This window comes from Podarcis pityusensis (genome assembly GCF_964106645.2).
Source record: "Podarcis pityusensis genome assembly, chromosome: 14".
NCBI classification, from domain to species: Eukaryota; Metazoa; Chordata; class Lepidosauria; order Squamata; family Lacertidae; genus Podarcis; species Podarcis pityusensis.
Genome location: NC_138039.1, coordinates 23923655 through 23949546, shown reverse-complemented (window position 1 = coordinate 23949546; position 25892 = coordinate 23923655). Strand labels below are relative to the sequence as shown.

The 25892-nt window shown below is 47.4% G+C and overlaps 1 protein-coding gene across 4 annotated transcripts in view; it reads left to right on the top strand.

Annotated features, from left to right (window-relative positions):
* Window positions 1–25892, top strand: part of CASKIN1 (CASK interacting protein 1) — a 123824-nt gene that overhangs the window by 49736 nt on the left and 48196 nt on the right. For all 4 annotated transcript variants that reach the window (XM_080981678.1, XM_080981677.1, XM_080981679.1 and 1 more), the window contains exon 2: window positions 24738–24789. In XM_080981678.1, coding sequence (XP_080837804.1) covers window positions 24738–24789 — 52 coding nt within the window. The remainder of the gene's footprint in view (window positions 1–24737; window positions 24790–25892) is intronic.

Here is a 25892-nt window from a genome sequence, read left to right as displayed (position 1 = left end):
AACCTTACAGTTCACACAGAGGGAAAACCCTGCTGTAGATCTCCCAGCAGTGAGACCTTTCTGCACTTTGTTTACCCGAAAAGGTGGGCAGCATTGAGGGCCCTGCTTGGCATTGAAGGATGGAGCAAACATAGGAACTTGGGAAGCTGTTTTCTACTGAGTCAGATCATCAGGCTCTGTATCTCTCCAGGTAGCTCAGTTGGTAGAGCATGAGACTTAATTTCAGGATCATGCGTTCAAGCACCACATTGGGCAAGTTTACTGCATTTCCAGCTCTACAGCGCTATGTTTCTATCTGTCTGGCAGTGGCTGTGCATGGCGATGAGGCTTGTTTCATCATGAGAACAGGGGTGCTAACTTGAATAGAGGTAGTGTCCATTGCTACTCTCTGACAGATTTCAGGTTCGTCCTCCAAGTTTAGTCCAGATAATATTGTATTTTGTGGGGAAACAAGGCCGATCTGGGCATTGAAGTTGCCTCCCAAGACAAGCCGAGGGTCGGGTGACAGAGAGTCTATACTTTCGAGTAGCTGGTCAAGTTTTTCCCAATATGATCTCAGTTCCCCACAAGACTTTACTGGAGGTATGTACACACAAATACAGTAAGTATTTCTCAGGAGACTATCAGAAAGGACAACACTAAAAAATTAGGGGTGGTCAACGAGGGACACTGTTGAATTGATACATTAAGAGAGGTTGACACCAGCACCGCCAGCCCCCTGCTAGGCCTTCCATACTTTACAGTTTTAAGAGCTGGTTGAGTGTAACTTGCAAAACCCTGTAATTCCACCATAGTGCCCTCCTTTGCCCAAGTTTCTTGAAGAAAGATGATATCATGTGTTTGTAGATAGGAACAGAAATCACTGTCTTGGATCTTGTTCGGCCACCCTGTTACATTCCATGAGAGAAGTTTAATTGTTTTACAGTTATTTACTCTTAGTCAATTGCTGGCTAACTTGAATAAAATATGGGGGGGGGAGGGGCAGGTAAGCCCTGCCTCGTATATTGATCACATGACACGGTGAATGCACGCCATTTGAATGGCAATGCCCATCAGCTTTGGTGGCCCCTGGCCCCCTCAAATATTTTATTGGGGGCTCCGAAGGGACCTTGGCCCCCAGGAGTTGGCTTCTGTGGATGAGAATATTCGGGGTCTGTTCCCTTGTGGGAGCATCTTCCCCTGGGCCAGGGGATGGAGGGAAGTGTTGAGATATTAGACAGGCATGGTTTCTGTCCATTGCAAATGCTTTAGCTAAGCCTCTGAGGCAGAAGCGCTCCCTCCCTCCCCCCTCCCATTTGTAAAGGGATGAAAAGGAAAAGGAGAATGAAACCATTGCCTCAGCTTTTCTAAAGGCCCATTAAAGATTCTTGGCTGCTCCAGGGACAAATGTCCGCTCCCTTCGCTTCCTTCATACCAATCTGTTCCATGGCAGGCAGGCCTGCCACGAGGCACGTGAGGAAACAGAGGATTAGATGCGGAGATAAGAAGCGCATTTTGATGGATTATTTTGCAGACGTAGGAATGGAGGGACCTGCCTTATCCTGAGTCAGACCATCAGTCCACCAAGCTCATTATTATCTACATTGATGGGCTGCGGTTCTTCCAGGTGGGAGTCTTTCCCCAGCCCTACCTGGAGATTTCATTGGGGGTTGAACCTGGCACCTTCTGCATGCAAAGCATATGTTCTACCAGTGAGCCTTGGCCCTTCCCCTGGGTGCAGGTCCACAGTGTGAAGGTGCTTTTAAATGGAAAAGGCAACTTATTGCAGAAGAGCAGCTCCATCAAGACACACAGAAAGCAGAAGGCGCTGAGGAACCCAAGGTGTTCCTGTCACCTGGGTCACGGGATGTTATTTTCCAAGGAACACTTGAAAACAGCAAAAGTATTGGACTATGGGGCGGGGGCGACTCCAGCATCCATAATTGCCAATACTTTTATTCAGTGGTGTAGCATGGGTGGTTGCCCTGGGATGAAAACAGGGGCGGTTACCCCGGATGCAAATTCTTAGGGGTGCAAAATTTCAAGAGAGAGAAGGTGAGAGAGAAAGTAATAAATTTAAAATTGTGTGCTCTCCCGCCACCCCTTAAAATCTCCCAATGTTCACATGGGTGGACTGAGGAGTGGATTTGAGTGACAGCTGGGTGTGGGGGCACCCTCTGTGCACACTTTAGAAAGATACCCGCTCCTGACCAATCCCCTGTCCTGCTCTGAACCGTGCTCAATGCTCATGGGGTGCCGTGGCTGCCACGCAGGTAGGTTGCTGAGCTGTTGGTTCTAGCCTATTGGCAGATGGTGCCAAGGATACTTGCCCTGGGCTCTGGCAACCCATGCTACAACACTGCCTTTATTGGGTTTTGTCCAACTGTGGAGTTTGGAGTTACCTACCACCACCACCAGGGAAGAGGTTGTGTGCAGGGGAGACCCTTTTGGCTTCACAAACAATAAATGTCCTGCTTGCTCCTTTTTGATGATACCTGAATGGCAGAGATCTCTGAAGGAGGGGACAGGGAGGCCCAAGTATCTTGGCTTTGGACTAGGGAGGTAAGGAGGCATCACTTTCTGTTCTTCCCTCTGCTTGCTGCATGCAGCCCTGTTTCTGTTCTGCTGCACTTCATCTTCCACCAAAACCTACATTATCAGTCTAGCTGTCCTGTGTGGTGAAATTACACAAGCTGTGTAAATTGCATAGATTATGTAAGTTACATTGTCATGGCGTTATTGTACCGCATTCATTTCAGTTCAAAGGAAATGCAGTGCAAATAAGGAAACTTAACCAGTTATGTCTCGTTTGCAGAACAAAAGCATTGGCAGCTAATCTGATTCACTAGGTTGATTTCTGTTCCACGCACAAGCCCAGTGTGGTGTAGTGGTTAGTGTATTGGACTGAGGACCTGGGCGACCAGGGTTCAAATTCCTACTCGGCCATGAAGCTCACAGATGGCCTCCTAGCCTCACAAGGATTAAATGAGATGGGGGAGAACCATGGACACCACCTTGAGCTCCTTGGATAAAATGATGGCATATAAAAGCAATAAATGAATGACTAGAAAATGAATCAGCAAACTTTGGCAATTTCCGTTCCTGTTTCTGTTGGAATTCTCTGACATCATTACCTGGGATGGAGGGTTGGACAAAATGCTCCTTTGGCCCCCCTGAGCTTTCGCTTTAAAGGTACCTTCAAATGGGTGCTCCTTATGGGATGGGTGCTGCTCATACTTGCAAGGGTGTTTTGGTTTTTTGCTGTGTTTTTGCCTCAGAGAGACCCTCTCTGCCTCTCACTTGCATTGCCGGAGGATTGCCCAGGGATTCCCTTTGGAATCCTTCCCTGGGCAACAGCAACTCCTGTTCCCCAGTGCCATTTTCTGGCTGGCTGGCACAACCTCTCCTCTTAACCTGCTTTTATTTGTGAGCGGAAGGTCTGATTGTTCTCTCTATAGTAGCCGATTAAGGCCCCAGGAGCTCCTGGCCCCATTTCATGGCAGCCCGAACAGAAGGGGAAGGCAGCTATTTCTGTTTCCTCGGTTTCCTTGCCAATTCACAGTGTTTTCTGTCACCCAAACCACCCCTCCCTGAGTCTCCATCGTGAAAGCGCTCTGTTGAAAACAAAGACACATGGTGAAAGTCTGGCACCAAAACAGGAGCAGGTTATCGGCAGAGTTGTGGGAAATAATACAAATAACATTCAAACGCTTGGCTTGGTATTTTTTCAATAGTCCTTACAACAACCTGAAAAGGTAGGCCAGTCTTATCATCTTCATATTGGCAACAAGCGGCCCGATGGGGAGGGAGAGAGAGAGAGAGAGAGAGAGAGAGAGAGAATGGTGCTCAAATCTGCATAGATAACAGTGACACAGCCAGATGGGCAGGGTAATAATAATAATAATAATAATAATAATAATAATATGACCTGGAAGTCTCTTTAGACTGTCACTATTTTTCTGGAGGGATTCAAGTGCAAACTAGCAATTAAACTGGACGAAAGCTGCCTAGGGCAACAAATCTCTTAAAAACAAGCTACAGCCTGTTTGCAGTTAGGAAAGTGATGGAGAAAATTCACTGAGAATTGTAGGATGAACCAGCTGTTAACAGAACACCTTGTAAGCAGATGAGGGGTGTTATGTACTGAGTTGAATAGGATCCAAAAGGCAGCAGTCTGATTGGTCCTAGAACACTAGGATTCAGAATGCAGCAGTCTTACTGGTCCTAGAACATTAGGATTCAGAATGCAGCAGTCTGATTGGTCCACAGGAGCCACCCAATCCAGCTCCAGGTGGAAGTGAATCCGCAACCTGATTGGCCTACAGGTGAATCCCAGAATTAGCCAATTACGTGGGGCCCATTGTGTAAATAATGTATATATAAAGCAGACATTCTGGGGGAACTTCCATTCCTCCTCACCACTATGAGCTGAGTAAAGAGCATGAAATCCACTCTCGACTCCGAGTATATATTTCAAGGGTGAATGCTCTTCTTGTATAGTTGTTGGCATCCGTCTGTCTCAGGAGACAATGGAAGAGTGCATCTTGGGGGGGGGGGATCAAACTGTTGAAGCGTCACAGCACCTGCTGTGGCTGTAGAGACCAATACAGGAGAGACATGTTTTGTTGTAGCTGGGCCAGATGAAGGCATCCAGTTGGGCTGCTGCAGATGCACCATGGCATTTCTTCTCTCTGTGCTTCTCCCAGCAGCCACTCCTCCCCTGGTCACTGCTGTGGATGCATGACCCGACTGTCTGTCTACAGGCAATGCAGTCATCAGAAAGGGATTCCCATATGGTGGGGTTAATGTTGCCAGCTTTCATGTCATGTTTACAGACATCTTTGTGATGCAGAGTTGGTCAGCCAACAGGCCTAGTGACTGATGCTAGCTCCCTGTAGAACACATCCTTGTGGGTCCTGCCATCTTCCATTTTGTGGTCATGACCAAGCTAGCATAGACATTACTGAGAGAGAAGTACAGACATTCTGGGAATGTGGGTTTGGGGGGAGCACATCTTTGTTTGAGACTCTGTCTGGTTATGTGGTGCCCAAAATCTTCCTGATACAGTGCATATGGAAGGCATTGAGGCATCACTCCTGACAGCTGTAAGTTGCCCATGACTCTCTTCCGTAAAGCAATGTGCTCAACACACAAGCCTGGTAGACCTTCATTGTGTTATTGGTTATTTGCATCACATTCTCCCATATCTTTTTAGAGAGGTGAGCCATTGCTGTGGCTGCCTTGTCCAGCTCAACATCAATGGGAAGGTTGTTGGTTATGGTGGAACCCAGGTAGACAAAATTGTCTGCCACCTCAAGTGTGGGGTCACCATTGCTGATGCGTGGAGTGCTGGCAATGTCCTGACCCTAGGATGTTGGTCTTTGTCAGGCTGATGGTGAGTCCTAACTCCAAGCAGACTTGGGCAAAATGGTTGATGAGTCTCTGTAGAGCTTCCTCAGAGTGAGCTGTCAAGGCTGTGTCATCTGCAAATAATACCTCTTGGATATGAACCTGCCACACTTCCGTCTTGGCATGGAGACGTTCCAAGTTGAAAGACCCTTGTCGCTCCTTGAATGAAAGTATACACCATCTTTAGTCAAGCTGCAGGCATAGGAGATCAACAGGAGACAGAATACAGTGGTACCTCGGGTTACAGACGCTTCGGGTTACAGACGCTTCGGGTTACAAACTCCGCTAACCAGGAAGTGGTTGCTCCAGGTTAAGAACTTTGCCCCAGGATAAGAATGGAAATTGTGTGCCAGCAGGAGGCCCCATTAGCAAAAGCACGCTTCAGGTTAAGAACCGTTTCAGGTTAAGAACGGACCTCTGGAACAAATTAGGTTCTTAACCCAAGGTACCACTGTATGCCAAAGACAGTCAGGATGAGAACACAGCCCTGTTTCACCCCGCAGGGAAGGTGTCTGAGGATGAGCGTCATACTGGTCGGTACTGTTCATGTTCTTGTGAAAGGACACCATTATCTCGTGAAGCTTAGGTGGACATCCTATCTTGTTGAGCAGTGTGGAGAGTCCTTTTTGGCTGACAAGGTCAAATAACATTGTCAGGTCTATGAAGGCGATGTACAAGGGGCGTCTTTGCTCTCGGCTTTTCTCCCGCAGCTGGCGCAGTGAGAAAATCGTGTCAGCTGTTGACCTCTGAGCTCTAAAGCTGCATTGTGATTCAGGATAGACCCTGTCAGCGAGTAACTGTAATCTGTTGAGAACTTACATGGGATAAAGGCGTTCCCCGCAGTACTCAGCAGGGACATTCCACAGTAGTTCTTACAATCATGGCGGTCACCTTTGTTCTTGCAGAGGGCCACAATGCTGGGGTTGTGCATGTTTTGTGGCATAGATCCTTTCCCCCAATGCTGCAAGTGGTGGAGGTGCATTATGAGGGAGGAATTGAGGCTGGCTTTCAGCACTTGGAATTCCTGGGAGTTGATGGCATTCTTTCAAGTTGTCAAGGGAGGGAGGGGCATCCAGCTCTTCCAAGACAGGCAGAGATGTTGTTGATTCCTGTTGGATGCAGTGTTTTCCTGTGAGCACAGTTCTTGATAGTGCTCTTTCTACCACTTGATCTGCTTGCTGCAGTCTGTGATGATCTCTCCAGACAAGGTCTTCAGTGGTGCAGTTTTCCGGACTGTTGGTCCAAAGGCTGTCTTCATGTCTGTGTACATTTTTTTGTACAATGCTCTCTTCTTATATAACCTCCCTGCAAACAAATGATCCTAAAGACTGGACATAGTCTAAGTTTTTGTAAGTTTTGTGCAAGAAAATCAGGATGCAATGGCCAATAATCAGGTCAGCCAGCCCTAGCTGCCTCCTTTCCGTGCATGGAAGAGGCTTGTTCCTGTATACTCGCTTGTGAGGAGAGTATGCTTTGCTTGTGCTCAGAGACACCCTAAGAGAGGGTGAGCAAATGAGCCTAGGGTACATAGAGCCCCCTCTGTCTCCCACTGGATGTTTTAAATTAGTTGCTGGAGTGCTGAGAAAGATTGGTTGTGCACTAAAAAAAAAAAGAACTCTGTATCAACCAATGCATCTTCCTTATGTTGGTACCACTCTTCTCTGGAATATAGCTATGATTTGAGATTTTAACAAGAACTAGGACCTTCAGACACTTTTAATATGATTTGGAATTCTTTTATGGACTATCCAGCAGAGCGGTCATTTTCAAGATAACCCACACCACAAGCCAGGTGAATCTGGAACTGTACTTGATAATCAGATAAACGCTCATTTTCTTTACTTTGACTTTGTTAATTTAATCCCTGTACAACTGCCTATTTTGTAGTTTTGATTTTCGTCTGTGGTTATAATGGTTCTGCTTTATATACACTAGAAAATAAAATTTAAAAACTTGACCAGAGAAACCCTCACCACATCTTCCCCACTGTTGTGCTTTTAGGAGGCTGGGAATTGGCATCACTGACCCAGAAGAGGGGGTTGCTTCTGGGGGAAGGGATTAGGAAGGGCAGAATCCAGGTTGGCACAGCTGCCTGCGAGGCTGCCAAGTGGGTCAGAGAAATCTCCCCGCTTTGGTCCTTGGACAACCTGCTGTCGCAAGGCTTTGTGGGGGTTCGTGCCCGCCTGCCGGACACTCTCGCTGCCACCTCTGGCGCAGTGAAGCGCAGAGCCTGCATCACTTGCTGGGAGATGGATCAAATCAGTTGCCTTTCAGGTTCCCACGGAACAAGGTGGCCGTGTGTGTGTGTGTGTGTGTGTGTGTGTGACTGTTAGACTTTCCCGCAGAGAGTGAGGTAGGAGAGTTGCTTTGTAGCTTGGCCGGGCATCTTAACTATCAGCCCAAGACACATCAGAGAAGATGTCTGCAGCTGCAAAAGCAACTGCAAAACCCTCTCCTTAATTTCTGACTTGGCTGCGAGGGAAAGCGTTGGCACTGATTTTGGGTGCCGTTATAGGCGACATGTTGAGAGATGGACGCTATGAGAGGCGGGAAGCACAAACCCCTGAGAAGTTCTCCTGCACAAGCACCCTTGAAAGGAGCCACCCATCACTGCATCCCGGGAGAGGCATGTTGCTCCTTCCTCGCCACCGGGGGCGAGGGAGAGGAAAGCCCCCTTTTCTTGACAGCCACTGGGCTCCGATCTGGGAGAGTGTTTGCCCACAGACGCAGCTTGTTTGCCGTCTCTTGTCGGTGGCAGATGGCTGGTTTTCTCCTTCCTCCCTCCCTCCCCACGCGCGCGCGTGTGTGTGTGTGTGTGTTTTGTGTGTACTGCTCTGGGGGGTGATGGCTGTGTAGGAAGCTTGCAAAGGGAACCTACTGGGTTAGAGAAACACCTCCCACCACCTTCACCCCGCCCCCTCCCTAAGTTCTGGGTTTCCCTTTTCTTTTACAGTTTGCTTCTACCATTTCCCAGTCTGGGCCTTTAAGTGGAAGGCGCCAGCTTGGGGTGGCTGAGCAATGCATTTGGTCAGAGAGCAGAGAATGTGGCTGCAGCCAGAGAGGCGGTGTTCATGTGTGTGTGTGTGTGTGCGCGTGTGTGTGTTAATGCATCTTCTGCAACAGGGCAGCAAGATGTCAGTGGCTGCAGAATCTGCCTCCTTTGAAGTCACTACTGGTTGCTACAGCTCCAGAACAGAGAGGGATGTTGGCGAATTCCAGTGAAAACAGAAGCAGGAATTGCAGGGGTTTTTTTATTTAAAAAATATTGCATTTATACCCCCTCCCCAGGAGCTCAAGGTAGTATACATGGGTCTCTCCCTCCCTATTTTCTCCCCCACAACAACCCTGTGAGGTAGGGTAGGCTGAGAGACTAGAATTAGAATGAGAATTTTATTATTACGGTCACAGGCCAGTTCCGGGAGGCTGAGAGACTGTGACTGGCTCAGGGTTACCCAATGAGTTCAATGGGGATTTGAACCCTGGTCTCCCAGGTCCTAGTCCCAATACAGCGACACCACCCTCACTTATTTGTCCTGTGTTTGGAACAGAAATCAGTCCAGCTAATGCAATCAGTATTCACTGTGGTTGCTTTCAGTACAGTACATAAATGGTACCTAACTGACTGCATTTTCCTCCCCGTTTGTCATTTTACTGCAAAGGAAATGCAACACAATGTCGCAACAATGTATTTTATGTAATTAATTGCAACCGCTGTGTTAAGTTATGTGATTTCACCATGGTGGCAGTAAGACAATCAGTAAGGTGTTTTGGTTTTTTTGGCAGAAGATGAACTGCAGAACAGAAACGCTGCTGCATGCTGTTATCCCTGCATTGCAGCAGGTTGGACTAGATTGCCCTTTGGATCTCTTGCAGCCCTACAGTTTTATGCCTACAGGGCAGAATGGAAAAGGAGGCTGCCTTGTATCCTTCGTGACAGAGCCCCTGTTTGGAGAGGGTCCCAGGTTCAGTCCTTGGAATCTCCAGTTAGAAGGGTCTCGGAAAGCAATGGGGAAGATGCCTCTTAGGCAGAGCACAGACTAGACCATGCCATAGGGACAAATGGTATGACCTGGAATATCTAGTAAGCTGCCTTTTATACTGAGCCAGCCGACTGCTGGATTGATGATCTGCTTTTTGAGGATGCCCTCTTCAAAGCGGCTTACAAGCACATGCAGATGCAATATAAAACCATCTCGCAATATTAAAATGCTAGCCATTACAAAGATTACAAGCAAATCCCCAGGCAGCCGACAATGGCATTTCTCATCGTTTGTTGATTTGTTCGTGATTTATTTCTCCTTAGCCTCTATGTTATTATATAAGTGTTGTAGTTTTTGCATTATTATTATTATACCGTTTTGCATCCGTGCGCCAGGCGTGGTCTTGGTCTGGTCTGTGCACATGGTGCCTCTTACACGGTGCAACTGAAGCCTTTGAAGAAGGCAGCCAGCCTGGTTAATAGGCGGTTTTGTTAACTGCTCGAAAACTCTGCGTGCTTTTAGCTAAAACTAGAACCCAGCAGTGAGGCCTCTCAACCTCGTGTGTGGCCAATTATTCCAGGATATTACTAGGAGAACAAGCCAGCCTCTCCCAAACTGACACCCTCCAGAAGTTTTAATTTACAACTCCCATCAGCCCCAGCAAGCACGGCCATTGTTCCACCTAGTTCAATATTGTCTAAGCCAGTCTTTTTTAAGCTTGGGTTCCCAGATGTTGTTGGAATACAACTCCCATCATCCATAGCAAGCTATGTATCAAACAGGTGCCATAGCTATTGTCTTTTAGGCAGCTGTTGAAGACCTTCACTTTTCTACAAGCCTTTTAATATTGGGTCTGGAATTATTTTTATTTTCTTGTTGTTGATTTCTTTTTCATGGGATGTGAATAAATGAATAACAAGGCCAGGACCCTGGGTCCAGTTGGCCACCCTAAGAGGGAAGCAAAAAAAAAAAAAAAAAAAAAAAAAGAGAGGGCACAGCCTAAGCTGTATTGCACATGTGCTGAATGAAATTTTGTCATCCGCTGGCATACCCGCTTCTCATCGGCCGGATGCAAATACAGTGGTGCCCCGCAAGACGAATGCCTTGCAAGAAGAAAAACTCGCTAGACGAAAGGGTTTTTCGGTTTTGCGTTGCTTCGCTAGACGAATTTCCCTGTGGGCTTGCTTCGCAAGACGAAAACGTCTTGCGCTTTTTTCTTAAAGCCGCTTGAAGAGGTGCAGTTGCGACGGACCATGCTTCGCAAGACGAAAAACATCGCAAGATGAAAAGACTCGCGGAACGAATTATTTTCGTCTTGCGAGGCACCACTGTAATAATAATAATTTTATTATTTATACCCCACCCATCTGCCTGGGTTTCCCCAGCCACTTTGGGTTGCTTGCAGTACATTTAAAAACATAGTAAAACGTTGAACATTAAAAACTTCCCAATACAGGGCTGCCTTCAGACGTTTTCTAAAAGCTGTGTAGTTCTTTATCTACTTGACGTCTGATGGGAAGGCATTTAACAGGGAGGGTGCCACTACCGAGAAGGCCCTCTGCCTGGTTCCCTTCGACTTCAACATAGCTGTCAAGAATCTGTATGAGGACTGTCCTGCTTGCCAGATGACAAGAGGGAAGCCTTTCCTCATGGCACTCTATCATTATCATCACCACCAGCAGCATTACTACAAAAAGATGCCCACTTGACACCTTCAGTCAGCGGAACTTGCACTTCCACAGGTTCCACATAACACTCAGTTTGTAAGAACTCAAATCTTTTAGTGTGGCAGCACCTGCACTTTGGAACTCCCTGCCTATTGATATCAGGCAGGTTCCTTCACTGTACTCTTTTCAGTGTCTGCTAGAAATGTTTGTGTTTGGACAAGCCTGTCCAGATGTTTAGAAAGTAGATGTGAGTTTTAGTTGATTGCTGATAGGTACTGTATTAACTTCTTGAAAGTCTTAAATTATTGTTGTTAATTTTTCTTACTGATAAATTATTGGGGTTAAATTATCAGGAGGTAAATAAAGTTTATGAAATAAGTTAATAATAATAATACAGTGGTGCCCCGCAAGACGAATGCCTCGCAAGACGAAAAACTCGCTAGACGAAAGGGTTTTTCGGTTTTGTGTTGCTTCGCTAGACGAATTTCCCTATGGGCTTGCTTCGCAAGACGAAAACGTCTTGCGCTTTTTTCTTAAAGCCGCTTGAAGAGGCGCAGTTGCGACGGACCATGCTTCGCAAGACGAAAAACATCGCAAGGCGAAAAGACTCGCGGAACGAATTATTTTCGTCTTGCGAGGCACCACTGTAATAACAATAATAATAATAACAATAAATACAAAATTTCCCCGCCTTTCACCCTGTGGTCCCAGGGTGGGTTCCAACATTAAAGCACATTATTAAAACAGTTTAATAATAATAATAAATTTTATTTATACCCCACCCTCCCCAGCCAAGACTGGGCTCAGGGCGGCTAACACCAGGTATAAAAACAATTGATTAAAATACAACTTAAAACAATTTACAGAAATAAGATGGGTCTTAAAAATATGCGTTTCAGATTTCAAAATCACAGAATCATAGAATTGAAGGATTGGAAGGGGCACCCAAGGATCATCCAGTCCAACCCCCTGCAATGCAGGAACCACAGCTAAAGAATCCCTGACAGGCTGTCATCCAATCTCTTTTAAAAAACCTCTGAAATGTTGCAGGTGATGTGATGGGGCCCCTCTCTAACCCACCCCCCTGGCCTATGAAAGCAGGTGGGTGACACCCCCCACCCATCCAGTTGTAAGCGCTGTCCTTACTGATGACTGTACCACGTCAAATGATGCAGGATGGGAACTCTCCAGGGAGTTGACACTCCTGCTCTGGGGTTTCATTTTTTATTTTTTATTTTAAAGCCACTTTGGGCTTGAAATGCCAGATAATTAGTAGCTGCTTGTTGAGAATTAAACCCACTGCATAGTAATTGGTTGCTCCGCTCCTCGTCTGCGCTCCTTTTTTCTTCCTCCCCCTCCCTCCCTCCCACCCCGTCGCTCCTTTGCGTTAATGTTTATTAGGCATCCCCGTGTTCAGATTATGAGCAGATTATACGAGCACCATTGGGATGTGGCAGGTTTTGAAGTGCAGAGGAAGGAGATCGGGCGATGCTCCTGGCTTGTTAAAATGTTTCGGCAGTAGGCCTGTTTTTGTCAAATCGCCAAGGCTGACGATGAATAATTTCCAGGGCTTCTGATTGCACAGGGAGGCAAAGGGAGGGGGGAAGCCCCTATTTTTAGTGCTCATCAGTAGCAAATTGTGCCCAGTTCCGAGAAGGCAAAATTTATCCGAGTGGGGTGGTAAAGGCGAGAGTATCCAAAAATAGGGGGGCTTGTAATACTCCTGTTCTGGGTGGTTTACATTCATTTATTTATTTGCAAGGATATTTATATACTGCCAATGCAAGAAAAAAAAAGATATTGTGCAATGAAATCATGAAAACATTATGGCTGAATGTCAGCTGGCCTGGAAGTAGGGGCAGCCAGGTGAGTCAGAGCATAATAAGAGTCCGCTGGATCAGTCCCATAGTCCAACAAGTCCAGCATCCTCTTCTCACAGCGGCCACCCAGATGCCCCCAAGGGAAGCCTGAAAGCAGGATTAGAACACAAGAGCGCCCTCCTTGGAAAGGTAAAGGGGCCCCTGACCATTAGGTCCAGTCATGACCAACTCTGGGGTTGCGGCGCTCATCTCGCTTTATTGGCCAAGGGAGCCGGCGTACAGCTTCCGGGTCATGTGGCCAGCATGACTAAGCCGCTTCTGGCAAACCAGAGCAGCGCACGGAAACGCCATTTACCTTCCCGCCAGAGCGGTACCTATTTATCTTCTTGTACTTTGACGTGCTTTCGAACTGCTAGGTTGGCAGGAGCAGGGACCGAGCAACGGGAGCTCACCCTGTCGCGGGGATTCGAACCGCTGACCTTCTGATCGGCAAGTCCTAGGCTCTGTGGTATAACCCACAGCACCACCCACGTCCCTTTAGAGAGCATCTGTGTCCTTGGAGAGACCAGGGTTCAAATCCCGACTCGGCCATGAAGCTCACTGGGTGACCTCAAGCCAGTCACTGCCTCTCAGCCAAATCTACCTCTCAGGGTTGTTGCTGTTGTGAGGATGAAGGTGGGGGGGGGGAGAGAAGTATGTATGCCACCTGGAGTGCCTTGGAGGAAAGAAATGTAATAAATAAATAGATAGTAGACACTTTGGCGGGCTAAGGTGGCAGAATAGATGGTGGGAGAGAGGAGGATGGTGCATTGGAGCAGAAAAAATAATATCCCTTTCCCCAGAGAAGGCTGTCAAGCAACCGGTTCCTGTTGCCCAGCTGTGGGCGCCCTGCTGGTCCTCCTCCTCCCTTCCCTACCCCCTCTTATTGGTATGAAGGTGGTCCTGGTGGTTCTTTCTGCCAAGGGCTCCTCCTTCCCTGCCTCCCTCCCCAGCTCAGAATCGTAACATTCAATCAGCATTTAATGGGCACCTAGAATCTCTAATTAAGCCCCAGCCAGTCTTGGAAGAGTGTGCAGAGATTTGAGCTTTGGCACATCTCTGGAAAAAAGGCTCCGCCTGCTTTGAGGCAAGGGATTGTACTGAAGACCAGGGATGCGTGCTCAGGTTCAGGCAGAAGATCAGCCGAGCTGGGGGTTTCGTTTGCCGTTTGTTCTTCGCTGCCAACTGTTGGGCAGTTTTGCCGGGCCAGCTAAAGCACAATAAAACTATCAGTTCATATCCTTGCCTTCTGGCCTTCCTGAGGATGGGCTTTGGGAACACCTGCCTCAGGACATCAGTGGATGTTCATTGTTCCCCTCAAGGAAGGGGTGCTGTGTACTTGACTGTATATCCCAAGGATTATGGGGGAGGGTGGTACAGTGGTACCTCGGGTTAAGAACTTAATTCGTTCTGGAGGTCCGTTCTTAACCTGAAACTGTTCTTAACCTGAGGTACCACTTTAGCTAATGGGGCCTTCTGCTGCCGCTGCATGATTTCTGTTCTCATCCTGAGGTAAAGTTATTGACCCGAGGTACTATTTCTGGGTTAGCGGAGTCTGTAACCTGAAGCGTCTGTAACCTGAAGCATCTGTAACCCGAGGTACCACTGTATCCAAGTTGAGTACGTGACCTCTCCCTTAGAGGATTATGGAGGAAGACGATGTCCAAGTCTGCCTTTCCTTTTGAAGCAAAATGTCATTGAAATGGGGGAGAAATGCCCTTGCATGAAGTCTTGGGTTTGCAATTTTGGGAGAGGGAAGACTGAAGTGCTGGGGAGTGGGCAGGCTGGCGAGACCCCCTAGATTTAGAGGCCCGAGTTGCCCTGCCCTAGCATGAAGTCTTTGGTTTGCAGTTTTGGAAGAGGGAAGACTGTCTGCGGTTCTGGGAAGCGGGCAGGCTGGTGAGGCCCCCCAGATCTAGAGGCTTCAGCCCTACTTAGCCTGTACATAAATCCAGCCCTGCCAGGCACAGTGGTAACCATGGCAATCTTGGTTATTTTCGGCCTGGAGTGGTCACCCCTTGGCCACCTTTAGCTACCCAATACAATTGCATTCAATGGTGGGAGCGTGGGCTGCCTGTTTCTCGTTTGGGCCCAGGAGGTGGTGTGTTCAGAGGGTCCCCATCACTACCATGGCTCATAGATCTATTCTTCCTCCAGTCCCCGCTTTTAAAGCCATATAAGTCGCATGTCTATAGCATGTGGTCTGTGTGTGGACTTGGGAAACCAGAGTTGAAATCCCTGCTTAGCCATGAAACTTGCCAAGTGATCTTGGGCCAGTTATTGTCTCTCAGCCTAGTCTACCATGAAGGGCTGTTGTGAGGTAAAATGAGGAGGAAGAGAAGCAAACATTCCACCCTGATCTCCTTGGAGGAGGAAAGATGGGGATATAAATACTATAGATAAGATAAGAGGAAGAAGCCAGTGGCCCTCACCAGATCCTGCACTGGCAAATTTCCTTTGCCTCTTAGCATCTTCTGATCTGCATTGCTAAAGGGCCAAAGCCCCAGCACAAGGAGCCAGCGAGGTAGACTTGAGTGGGGAAGATCTGTGTTCAAATCCTGATTCAGCCATGAAGCTCCCTGCAGGGAAATGCTGAAATCTCTCTCTCTCTCTCTCTCTCTCTCTCTCTCTCTCTCTCTCTCTCCTGCCTTCTTCAGCCTGGTGCCCTCCTGATGTTTCAGACTATAACTAAGCCACCATGGCTGTGCTTCCCATCACCCCACAGCATCACCCTCTTATAGTCCCAAACAACTGGAGGGCACCAGGTTGGAGAAGCCTGGGTGAGAATAATGCTGAGGATGGGAAGGGGTGGGACAGGAATGTGACTGACAACCTGACGAGCGAATGCAAAGGTGGGTTGCGATTGAAGGAGGGGTCGTGTGGTTCTTGTTATTAATCAATCCAAGAGCATTTTAACACAAGGGGCAGACCCTCACCATACCTTGGCACAGCCAATCCACATTTAATGCACTTGACTTTCTCCAAGGAATCTTGGGTGGTGGGAATTGTAGCTGTATGGGGGGGGGACTACAGTTCCCAGGATTCCTTGGGGGGAGTCATGTGCTTTATAGGTGCTTTAAATGTCGGGTGTGCACTTGCCCCATGAGCTATCGGATACCAGTGTGCAAGAGCTTCATATCTGTTTTCTGCAATGTTGATAGTGCTCAGAGTTTCTGGGACTTCTGTGTGTGTGTCTGAACCTGTTCATGGACAGCACAGGAAGAGACGAATGTGGCAATGGAGAATTGCAACTTTAGCATGGGGTGGCAGGGATTGCAATGGAGAGGCACACTGGTGTGGAAAATCACTCTTGAACCAGCTTCTCCCCACAGCTGTGAATGGAAGCTGTCCTTTCCTCCTCTTACTTAGAATAACAGAATTGTAGAGTCGGAAGGGGGCCACCAGGGGTCATCTAGTCCAACCCCCTGCATTGTAGGAATCACAGCTAAAGAACCTCTGACAGATAGCCCACCCAACCTCTGTTTACATACCTCCAAGGAAGGAGAGTCCATCACCTTCCAACCGAGTCCATTCCACTAAGTCAAACCGCTCTTACCATCAGAAAGTTCTTCCTAATGTTTAGTCAGAATCTACTTCCTTGTCATTTGAATCTACTGATTTGGATCCTACCTTCCAGAGCAGCAGAAAACAAGCTTGCTCCACGTCTCATGTGACAGCCCTTTAGATATTTGAAGAAGGCTGTGCGGCACCTCCCAGTTCTTCTCTTCCACAGGCTAAACATCCCCAGCTCCCTCCACCATTCCTCATAATGCTTAGTTTCCAGACCTCCCACTCCTCTTGGTTGCCCCCCTCTGCACACCTTCCAACTTCTCAATACCCTACTTAACTGTGGTTTGTGCTGGAGTGTAGATCTACCCTTCCTTGGCTGCGTTCACACTATACATTTAAAGCACATTCAGTGCACATTCTTTCCCTCAGAGGTTTCTGGGCAGTGGTGGACTTTGGGCTTTCAAATTTCAGTTGCACCAAAATTTGGTGCCCTCTCACCTTCCGTTCTAAGTCATTGTTGCAGTGCCCCCTGTGGTGCCCTCTCAGCTTGGCACCCAGTGCAGGCAAACCAGTTGCGCTGCCCTAAAACCGCTCTTGTTTATAGTTCACACCACTCAGCACAGTTAGAGTTCCCAGCAACTCCTAGCAAACTGTGTTGGCCAGAATTTTTTTAAGTGGCAAATGCAGCCAGCCGGGCTGTTGGTTTAGAGTTAGTAATATGCAAGGCATGGAAAAGACATTTGACTCAGTTTGCATTTTAATGTGAACGAGCCTAATTCAGCTGCCTGAAAGAATAAGCAATTGGGGGATGCAGCTGTCCTTTGAAATTCAAACTTCTCTGACCAAAATATCTCTACAAAAGATGGGTCTCTTAGGGGGAAGCGTGCATGAAAATGCAAAAAATGCATTTGTTTGCATAAAATGTGCATACAGTATTAGGCAAAAATGCACACAAAGAAGGGGGAAATTAAGAAAAATCCTTGATAAAATGCAGCAATTTTTTGGTGAGGGTTTTTAAAAAAATAGCAAAAAATTGCCGATCCATCCCAAATTATAACTAAGAATGAAATTACTTTTGAGGAGTTGGCTGTCCGCTTGAAAGGCCTTTAATTTTCTTCATCGTCAGAACCACCAAATGATGTAAGCCAGTGCAATTGTTTATTTTTCTGGGGTGCGACCCCTGAGGAAGGTGAGGAGCTGAAGTCCTGTGGCTACTTCTTCAAGGGAGAGTTTCTGGCGTGAGCTCAGCTCTTGTGGAAACCTTGACCCCCCAACCCCGATCCCAGCATTCTGTAATGAGAGGGTATTAAACTCTGCATATGCTCATGGGTAGCCTCCTCTTTATTTAGGCTTGACGCACATCAAACCCAGAAGTCTGGATGGGCTTCCCTGAGTGCTATCGAAGATCTGTGCAAGATCACAAATTGGCTGAGATCCAAACCCAGGATCTCCACCTCTGAGTCCACTGTGATTTGTCTGCCCCAGGCTGTGATGCATTAAAATCCGGCACCTGCCTTTCTTCGCAGACCCTCCCTCCTCCATGATTCCATGGAGCTGTCCAAAGTAATGAAATCCAGGAAGAGCTGGTTTCTTTAATATATAAATCATATATAAAATAAAAAATAAGCTGGCTTGTATTCAGTTTCAATTTTCCCCATTGACAGGAATTCGATTCTCTGGTGTAGCAGCAAATCGATCCTCATCGGTGGAAGTCATTAGCATCTACTTGCGCCAGCAGTTTCTACCCACAGGCGGAGGCCAGATGGATGCCAGGGGGGTCCCTCGCCTCATCTCGTGCCCCCGCCCACCCACTCATCCACCTCCCCCTCTTCTTCCGCAGCCCAGCCAACCTGTTTTGCTGCTTCTTAATGTCATCGTGTTGACAAGCTAAGCGATAAGATCAAATAAGGCTTCTCCGCTGCTGAGAGGCACAGTGGTGCATCTTGGGAGATGATGCTCCAGAGGCTGGAGCGTGCGCTTCCAACCTCAGCCTTCTTGGGACCTCAGCTGACCTCGGAAGCTGAGGCAGCCCCTGCATCAGCTCTGCTCTGCTGGCAGGGCAGGCCCTTAAAACTGGGGCACTCTAAAGAGTGGGTGGGTGGAGATTTGGATTCTGAAGGCTGCACGCAAGTTTGAATACATTTGCATGCACCTCTCTAATTTGCATAACACTCGCTGTTTGTCTTGAGGAGTCTCGCCTCCTGGCAACCCTGCTCAGCAACCCCACTGAGTTCTTTTTGTCTTTCTGCAAAGCTCCACACGTTTTCTAAATGATTCTCATGGCCACGAGGACTAGAAGGGTGCCTTTCAAAATGAAAAACGGGAATTGGATGCCAGGTACTGAGGCCGGCGCTAGGACTGAACATTTTGCCTCCACGGCCCACCTAGTGCAGCATCCTGCCCTCTCAGAGGCCAGTCAGATGCTTTTGGGAAGCCAGAAACAGGATGTGAGTTCAAGGTCCTCTCCCACTGCCTGCATCCCTGCAAATGGTACCCAGAGGCATAATTCCTCTGGCAGCACAAGTGATGATGCACAGAGCTAGGAGTCTTCTACCTGTGTGGCCGCCTGCCTGTGGCTTTCTGCAAGATGAAAAATGTGCTTCAGTTTTGAAAGGTCTTGTCAGGTGCTGAATTCACAGGTCGATGTGGTTGCTTTAAATCTGTCTTTGCCTGTCGGTTTCCAGTGATCTTCAAAGCCCGTAGGTGAAATTTAACCCGCGTACTTCTTTGCTACCTTGCTGGGTGAGGGGTACAGGCAACGACCCTCCTCTAACCTTTCAGCATTTTCCTCCCTCCCTCCCTCGCTGACAACAACCTCACTTAACTTGGTGTTGAGTTTAGGGTATGGATAGTGTCTGGAAAGCATCCACCCTGGTGTGCCATGCAGCCAACTGCTTGATGCTGTCTCCCATTATCCTGCCAAATGAGAAGGAACACTATCCAGGGTGAGGCTTGCAGGGGAGTTGGTCACATTCTCTATAGCATATAAGTAAAGTCTGGTACTCTATAGCCGCCAACCTCAATGGCTTCGAAAGGGGTTTAGGTAAATTGGTGGACAACAAAACTATCAGTGGCTACCAGTATACCTGAAGGAGCGTCTCCACCTCCATCGTTCTGCCCGGATACTGAGGTCCAGCGCTGAGGGCCTTCTGGCGGTTCCCTCGCTGCGAGAAGCCAAGTTACAGGGAACCAGGCAGAGGGCCTTCTCAGTAGTGGCACCCGTCCTGTGGAACTCCCTCCCACCAGATGTCATAGAGAAAAACAACTACCAGACTTTTAGAAGACATCTGAAGGCAGCCCTGTTTAGGGAAGCTTTTAATGTTTAATGTTTAATAGGTTATTGTATTTTAGTGTTCTGTTGGAAGCCGCGCAGAGTGGCTGGGTATAAATAAATAATAATAATAATTATTATTATTATTATTATTATTATTATTATTACTACTACTACTACTACTACTACTACTACTAGTCGTGAAGGCTGCATTCTACCTCCCCAGCTAGAGGAATAATGCCTTGAATACCAGTTGCGGAGAATTACAAGTTGGGAGGCTGCTGCTGTGCTCAGGTCCTGCTTCTGGGCTTCCCAGAGGGGCATCTAGTTGGCCACTGTGAGGACAGGCCCCGCTTTCATCTGATCCAGCAGTGCAAGGCTCTTCCTATGTTCTGATGTTCCTTCCTACCTGTCATGATAGCAGAGATGCTTGCTGATATAAGAAGTGGCTCTGCACACACTATGGGAGTTAAGTAAAAGTACCACTCTATTCTGCCTTATGAAGAACGGTTGAGGGACTTGATGGAGGAGGAGACGGAGAGGTGACAAGTCTCTTATGACTACTCTGTTTCAGGGCTGCAATAAGTCAGCCACAGAGCAAGTGGTGAAGTTTTTGAATATGGCCATCTGTATTTGACCAGTTATAATTGCCTGATATATATGCACATGCTGTGTTTGGCATTATTATTCTGGGTTTTACAAGTTGCATCAGTGTGCATTTTTAGCAGTGTTATTGTCAATTGTTATATGATGGTCATTAGTTGCCTCCACAGTTGGAGGCAGCGATGCTTCTGAATACCAGTTGCTGGAAACCGCAGGAAGGGAGATTTGCTCTTGTGCTCAAATCCTACTTACTCGTTCCCCATGAGCATCTGGTTGGCCCCTGTGAGGTTGACCTGACAGGCCATTTGCCTGGTCCAGCTAGCTCTTCTTATGAGGCACTGCTGCCTGAAACCTTGGAGAGCTGCTGCCAGCCAGTGCAGGTGATACTGAGCTGAGTGGACCAGTGATCTGGCTCTGTGCTTCTTAATGCCATCAACACCCCATATACTTACGTGGCTTAAATTGCAAATGATTCATTCATTGCTAAATAAAAGCAAATTGTGGAGCGCACGTCCTTCCTTGCACCCTCCCCATCCATCGCCACCCTTCAAGTCCTCTTCTCCATCCCCCCGCCTTTCCTTCTGCACTGCTCCTTAACAAGCCAGCCTCTCTCCCTGATTGTGCTTTCCCTGTCAAGAAGACCGATGGCTGTTCTCTGCTCTTAACCCCATTATCAGCACACTGCTCCTTCTCCTGGTCTCAGGGAAGTAGCAAATGGGAAATTGGATTGTGTGGGTGCTTCCTCCAAGCCTGGGGTGGGAGGAGGGGTGGGGGTGGGGAAGGCCCGATCCTTTCCTTCACAGGTGCCCATCCCGTTGTCTTCATGGGTCTTGCGATATAGACTGGGGTGGGGGTCCTGATTTCCCCCCCCTTCACTTTCTCCTTTTTGGACTGCTATGTCAGAGCACATAGGAAGTTGCCTTAAACGGTGTCAGATCTTTGATCCATCCAGTTCATTACTGTCTGCACCAACTGGCAGCAGCTCTCCAGAAATTCAGGCAGGAATCCTTCCTGACCTTCCCCTAAAAAATAAAATAAAGTAAGAGTCTAGTCCTTATGATTCTGAACAAAAGGATGAAATAATAGCAGGCTTATATTGTATCAGACTTTTGGTCCATCTAGCTCAATACTGCCTACACTGACTGGCAGCGGCTCTCCGGGGATTGGAGTCCTTCCTGGCCTTACCCAGAGATGCCACTGGGACATCTTCTCTGCCTCTGTGGCCCTTTGCTAGATGTCAGATGGCTGTTGCGGTTGCTCGAGAGTAACCAGGCAGGACTCCAAACCTGTGTTTTACAGGTTTTATTTTGGTGCAAACTATTTACAGTGAAGAGCTCCAAAGCTCATGTCTGGCTCAATCGCTAGCAGAATCCGGGAGTCGTCTCTTTTTGGACCTCCCCCAACATAAGAGTTTCGTTACCCCCAACCTTCTCCTTCCTTCTTTGCGCCTTAGGCTACTGCGCAGGATGGGCGATGGCCCTGGAAGAGGAACTGCTTCGCAAGATTTTCGGATGCTCCCTGTAACACAACTGCCCTTCTATTCCTCGCCTCTGAGCCAATGGCAGTTCCCTGACACTAGATACATCTCTATATACAGTGGTACCTCGTTTTACAAACTTAATCCATTCCTGATTCCGTTCTTAAACCAAATCCGTTCTTAAACTGAGGCCCCCGTTCCCTAATGAGGCCTCCCGCCGCCAGTGCCCTTCTATCATTCGGATTCCGTTTTTAGACCAAGGTAAAGTTCACAAACCGGGACACTACTTCCGGGTTTGCGGAGTTCATAAACCGAATAGTTCGTAAACAGGGCTGTTCGTAAACCGAGGTACCACTGTATTCCTTTCTGCATGAACACACAATCCAGATTTTTAACAGTGAGCATTAGGAAATCCATAGCAATGCTTGTGGGGATTCGGCTGCATTATGCGCTCTAAAGCAGCCTTCCTCAACATGGCGCCTTCCAGATGTTTTGGAGTACAGTTCCCATCAGCCCCCTCCCAGCACCACCATTTATTTCTTTAACCCCCTCCAGAATTAATACTACCTGATTTTAATAAAGCCTCAAAGCAGAACATTAGAAGTATCAGTAAAAGCACAAGAAACTAAAATCAACACTAAATGATCAAAACATGTGAAACGTCAATTGGGTGAACTTGTTATCATATCATCTGTGCTGGCTCAAGGGGCAGATGGGAATTTAGTCCAAAACATATGGGGTATGGGCACCAGATTGGGGAAAGCTGCCGCCAAGGGGACTTTGGTTTCACGTGGAGATCTCAAGGCTCCCAGTGTCTTCTCCAAGATTGAAGCAGATTTTCATCTGTCTCCACGCACACCCCAAACACACAGAAACCCTCCCAAGACAAATCTGGGGTTGCCATAGCAACTTCTTTCCCCTTGCAATGATATTTGTGGAATTTCTGATCCCGGGAACCTGCAGCTCGTTTGTCTTATCCTTTTGCTCCACTCTTTCTCTGCTGGCAGAAATGGCCATGTGTGGTTGCTTTCGCATGGGCCAAGGACCAGTTTCTGAAGCAGACCTCTCTCTCCCCGTCAGCCTCCATCCATCTTCTGAATCAGCCACAGCAAGTGGCTTTGTGGGCATGCAGACCCCATCATCCTCTCCCCAGTTGAACATAAGAACATAACATCAGAGGAGCCTGCTGGATCAGGCCCGTCTAGTCCAGCATCCTGTTCTCACAGTGGCCAATCAGATGCCCCAGTGGGGGAGTGGGATTTGAGCCCAAGAGCACAGCAGCTGGTATTCAGAAGCATTGCCTCCTCCCGTAGTGAAGGCAGAGCATAGCCATCATGGCTGGTAACCATTGATAGCCCTTTCTTCCACGAATTTGTCTAATCCGCTTTTAAAACTATGCAAGTGGATGGCCCTCACTGCCTCTTGTGGCAGTGAGTTCCATAGTTTAACAATGTGCTGTGCCAAGAAGTCCTTTCTTTTACAGATAGAAGGATGGCTGATAAAATGATGGGACTTGGCTGAGATGGCTAGGCTAATATGTTTAATTAGAGAAAAATCCTTACTAACGTTTGTTAAGGATTGAACGTTTCTTGCGGACTTTTTGCGTGAAAGAGAAAATGAACTTGTAACATCTGGATTTGAAGATTATAGAAGATAGAACGGTCGGATCTTAAAGAATGAATATCTTTTGTAGCTGCAGAGAGCCAGAAGTCCTTTTATTTTACTCTAGTTTTTTCTTTCTTCTTTCCCCTCTTACTTTCTCCTCCTTTAGATTTCTCATTTTCTTCTATTTTCTTCCTTCTGACTTTGTTCTCTTTTAGACTAAGCAGCTGTTTTATCTCAGTATGATATAAAAAGAGGCTTTGTAGTGGGTATGTATTTCTGTATCTCTTCGAATAAGGATCAATAATGAAAATTTAAAACAAACAAAAAATAAGTCCTTTCTTTTACTCATCCTGAATCTCCCACCCATCCGATTCGCTGGATGTCAATGAGTTCTAGTGCTGTGAGAAAGAACGTTTCTCAATCCACATTTTCTGTGCAATGCCTAATTTCATAAACTCATCGTGTTGCCTCCAACTCACCTTTCCTCTAAACCATGGGTCTGCAAACTAAGGCCCTGGGGCTGGATGTGGCCCAATCGCCTTCTCAATCCAGCCCACAGATGGTCCGTGAATCAGCGTGTTTTTACATGAGTAGAATGTGTCCTTTTATTTAAAATGCATCTCTGGGTTATTTGTGGGGCATAGGACTGTGGCAAGAGAAACTGATGGACTATGCGGAATGTGCGAAATTGACACATAATCTATGTGACAAGGATAACTGTGACTTTAAAGAAGAATGGGAACCTTTTACAAAGTACTTAAAGAAACAGAATGAACTGGACTCCTTGGAAGGTTTTGAATAAACATTCACAAACTCTTTATTGATAATATACAGACAGATAAACTGAGGATTTCTACAATTTTATAACATGCAGAGAAATCAGAGAGAGGAGCTGAGGGAAGTCTGGGGTGGGGGGTGGGGCAATGAGGATGATGTATTTTTGATAAATTGTTATGCTGAAATTCCATATGTATATATATATTTGTGGGGCATAGGAATGCATTTATTTTTTTTCAAAATATAATCTTCCCCCCCACAAGGTCTGAGGGACAGTGGACCGGCCCCCTGCTGAAAAAGTTTGCTGACCCCTGCTCTAAACTTAAAAGTCCCAAACCTTGCAACCTTTCCTAACAGGTGAGTCGCTCCATTCCCTGGGTATGTCCCCAGTCCTCCGCTGGGATTAGTTAAGGCATATTGCTGCAGGGCCGATGAGGAAGGCAACCTTCCGCCTGAGCCAGAAGCAGTTTAGACCAAGTCAGAGCAACGCCACATCTAGTGCAGTATTGCCACTCTGGAGGAATCCTGCTCCTTATTCTGTTTCTTCCACACCTCTAATCCTTACCTTCTTTTTCTCATTGTTGTTTTTTTCTCCCCCAGAGCTCCTGGGATCAACCAAGAGGGTGAATGTGAATTTCCAAGACACTGATGGGTAAGTAGGCGAAATCTGTTTTTCCATTAACACCAGTGGGGTAGCGGTCCAGTGTCATGGGGGTGGGGGGTTTGAAGGGCTGTTGCTATCTCTGCAGCAGGGTCCTTGTCTCCAGCATCCAGCAGGTGCCCAGTGAGCAGGAAAGGGGAGATTTTTAGCTACCGTATGATCCAAGGATTTTTGTTGTTTAGTCGTTTAGTCGTGTCCGATTCTTCATGACCCCATGGACCAGAGCACGCCAGGCACTCCTGTCTTCCACTGCCTCCCGCAGTTTGGTCAAACTCATGCTGGTAGCTTCGAGAACACTGTCCAACCATCTCATCCTCTGTCGTCCCCTTCTCCTTGTGCCCTCCATCTTTCCCAACATCAGGGTCTTTTCCAGGGAGTCTTCTCTTCTCATGAGGTGGCCAGAGTATTGGAGCCTCAGCTTTAGGATCTGTCCTTCCAGTGAGCACTCAGGGCTGATTTCCTTAAGAATGGATAGGTTTGATCTTCTTGCAGTCCATGGGACTCTCAAGAGTCTCCTCCAGCACCATAATTCAAAAGCATCAACATGGAAAAGGCAAGGAAAGCAAGCCTTATGAGGAACGGTTGAAAGAGATGGGGATGTTTATCCTGGCGAAGAGAGGACTGAGAAGAAGGGTTATGTTAGGCCAGGCTTCCTCAACCTCAGCCGTCCAGATGTTTTTGGCCTACAACCCCCATGATCCCTAGCTAGCAGGACCAGTGGTCAGGGATGATGGGAACTGTAGTCCCAAAACATCTGGAGGGCCGAGGTTGAGGAAGCCTGTGTTTAGCATCTTCAGATATCTGAAGGGCTGCCACACGAACATGAACCAAACTTGTTTTCTGTAGCTCCAGAGAGAAGGATCCTAACCAATGGATTCAAGCGATAGGAAAGGAGATTCCTTGAGAAGCCCAGAGCTATTGGTCAAGGCTTCCTCCAATCCTGTCAGATCCTGGACACAGCAAGGCAGTAGCCATTAAGAATCTTTCCGTCTCCCGCAGATGGAAATAGTTAATGATCAAGATGATCCTTTTTTTTTGTCGGGGAGGGCTGGATAGTAGCTTTGGAACTACAACTCCCATCAGCCCCCAACATC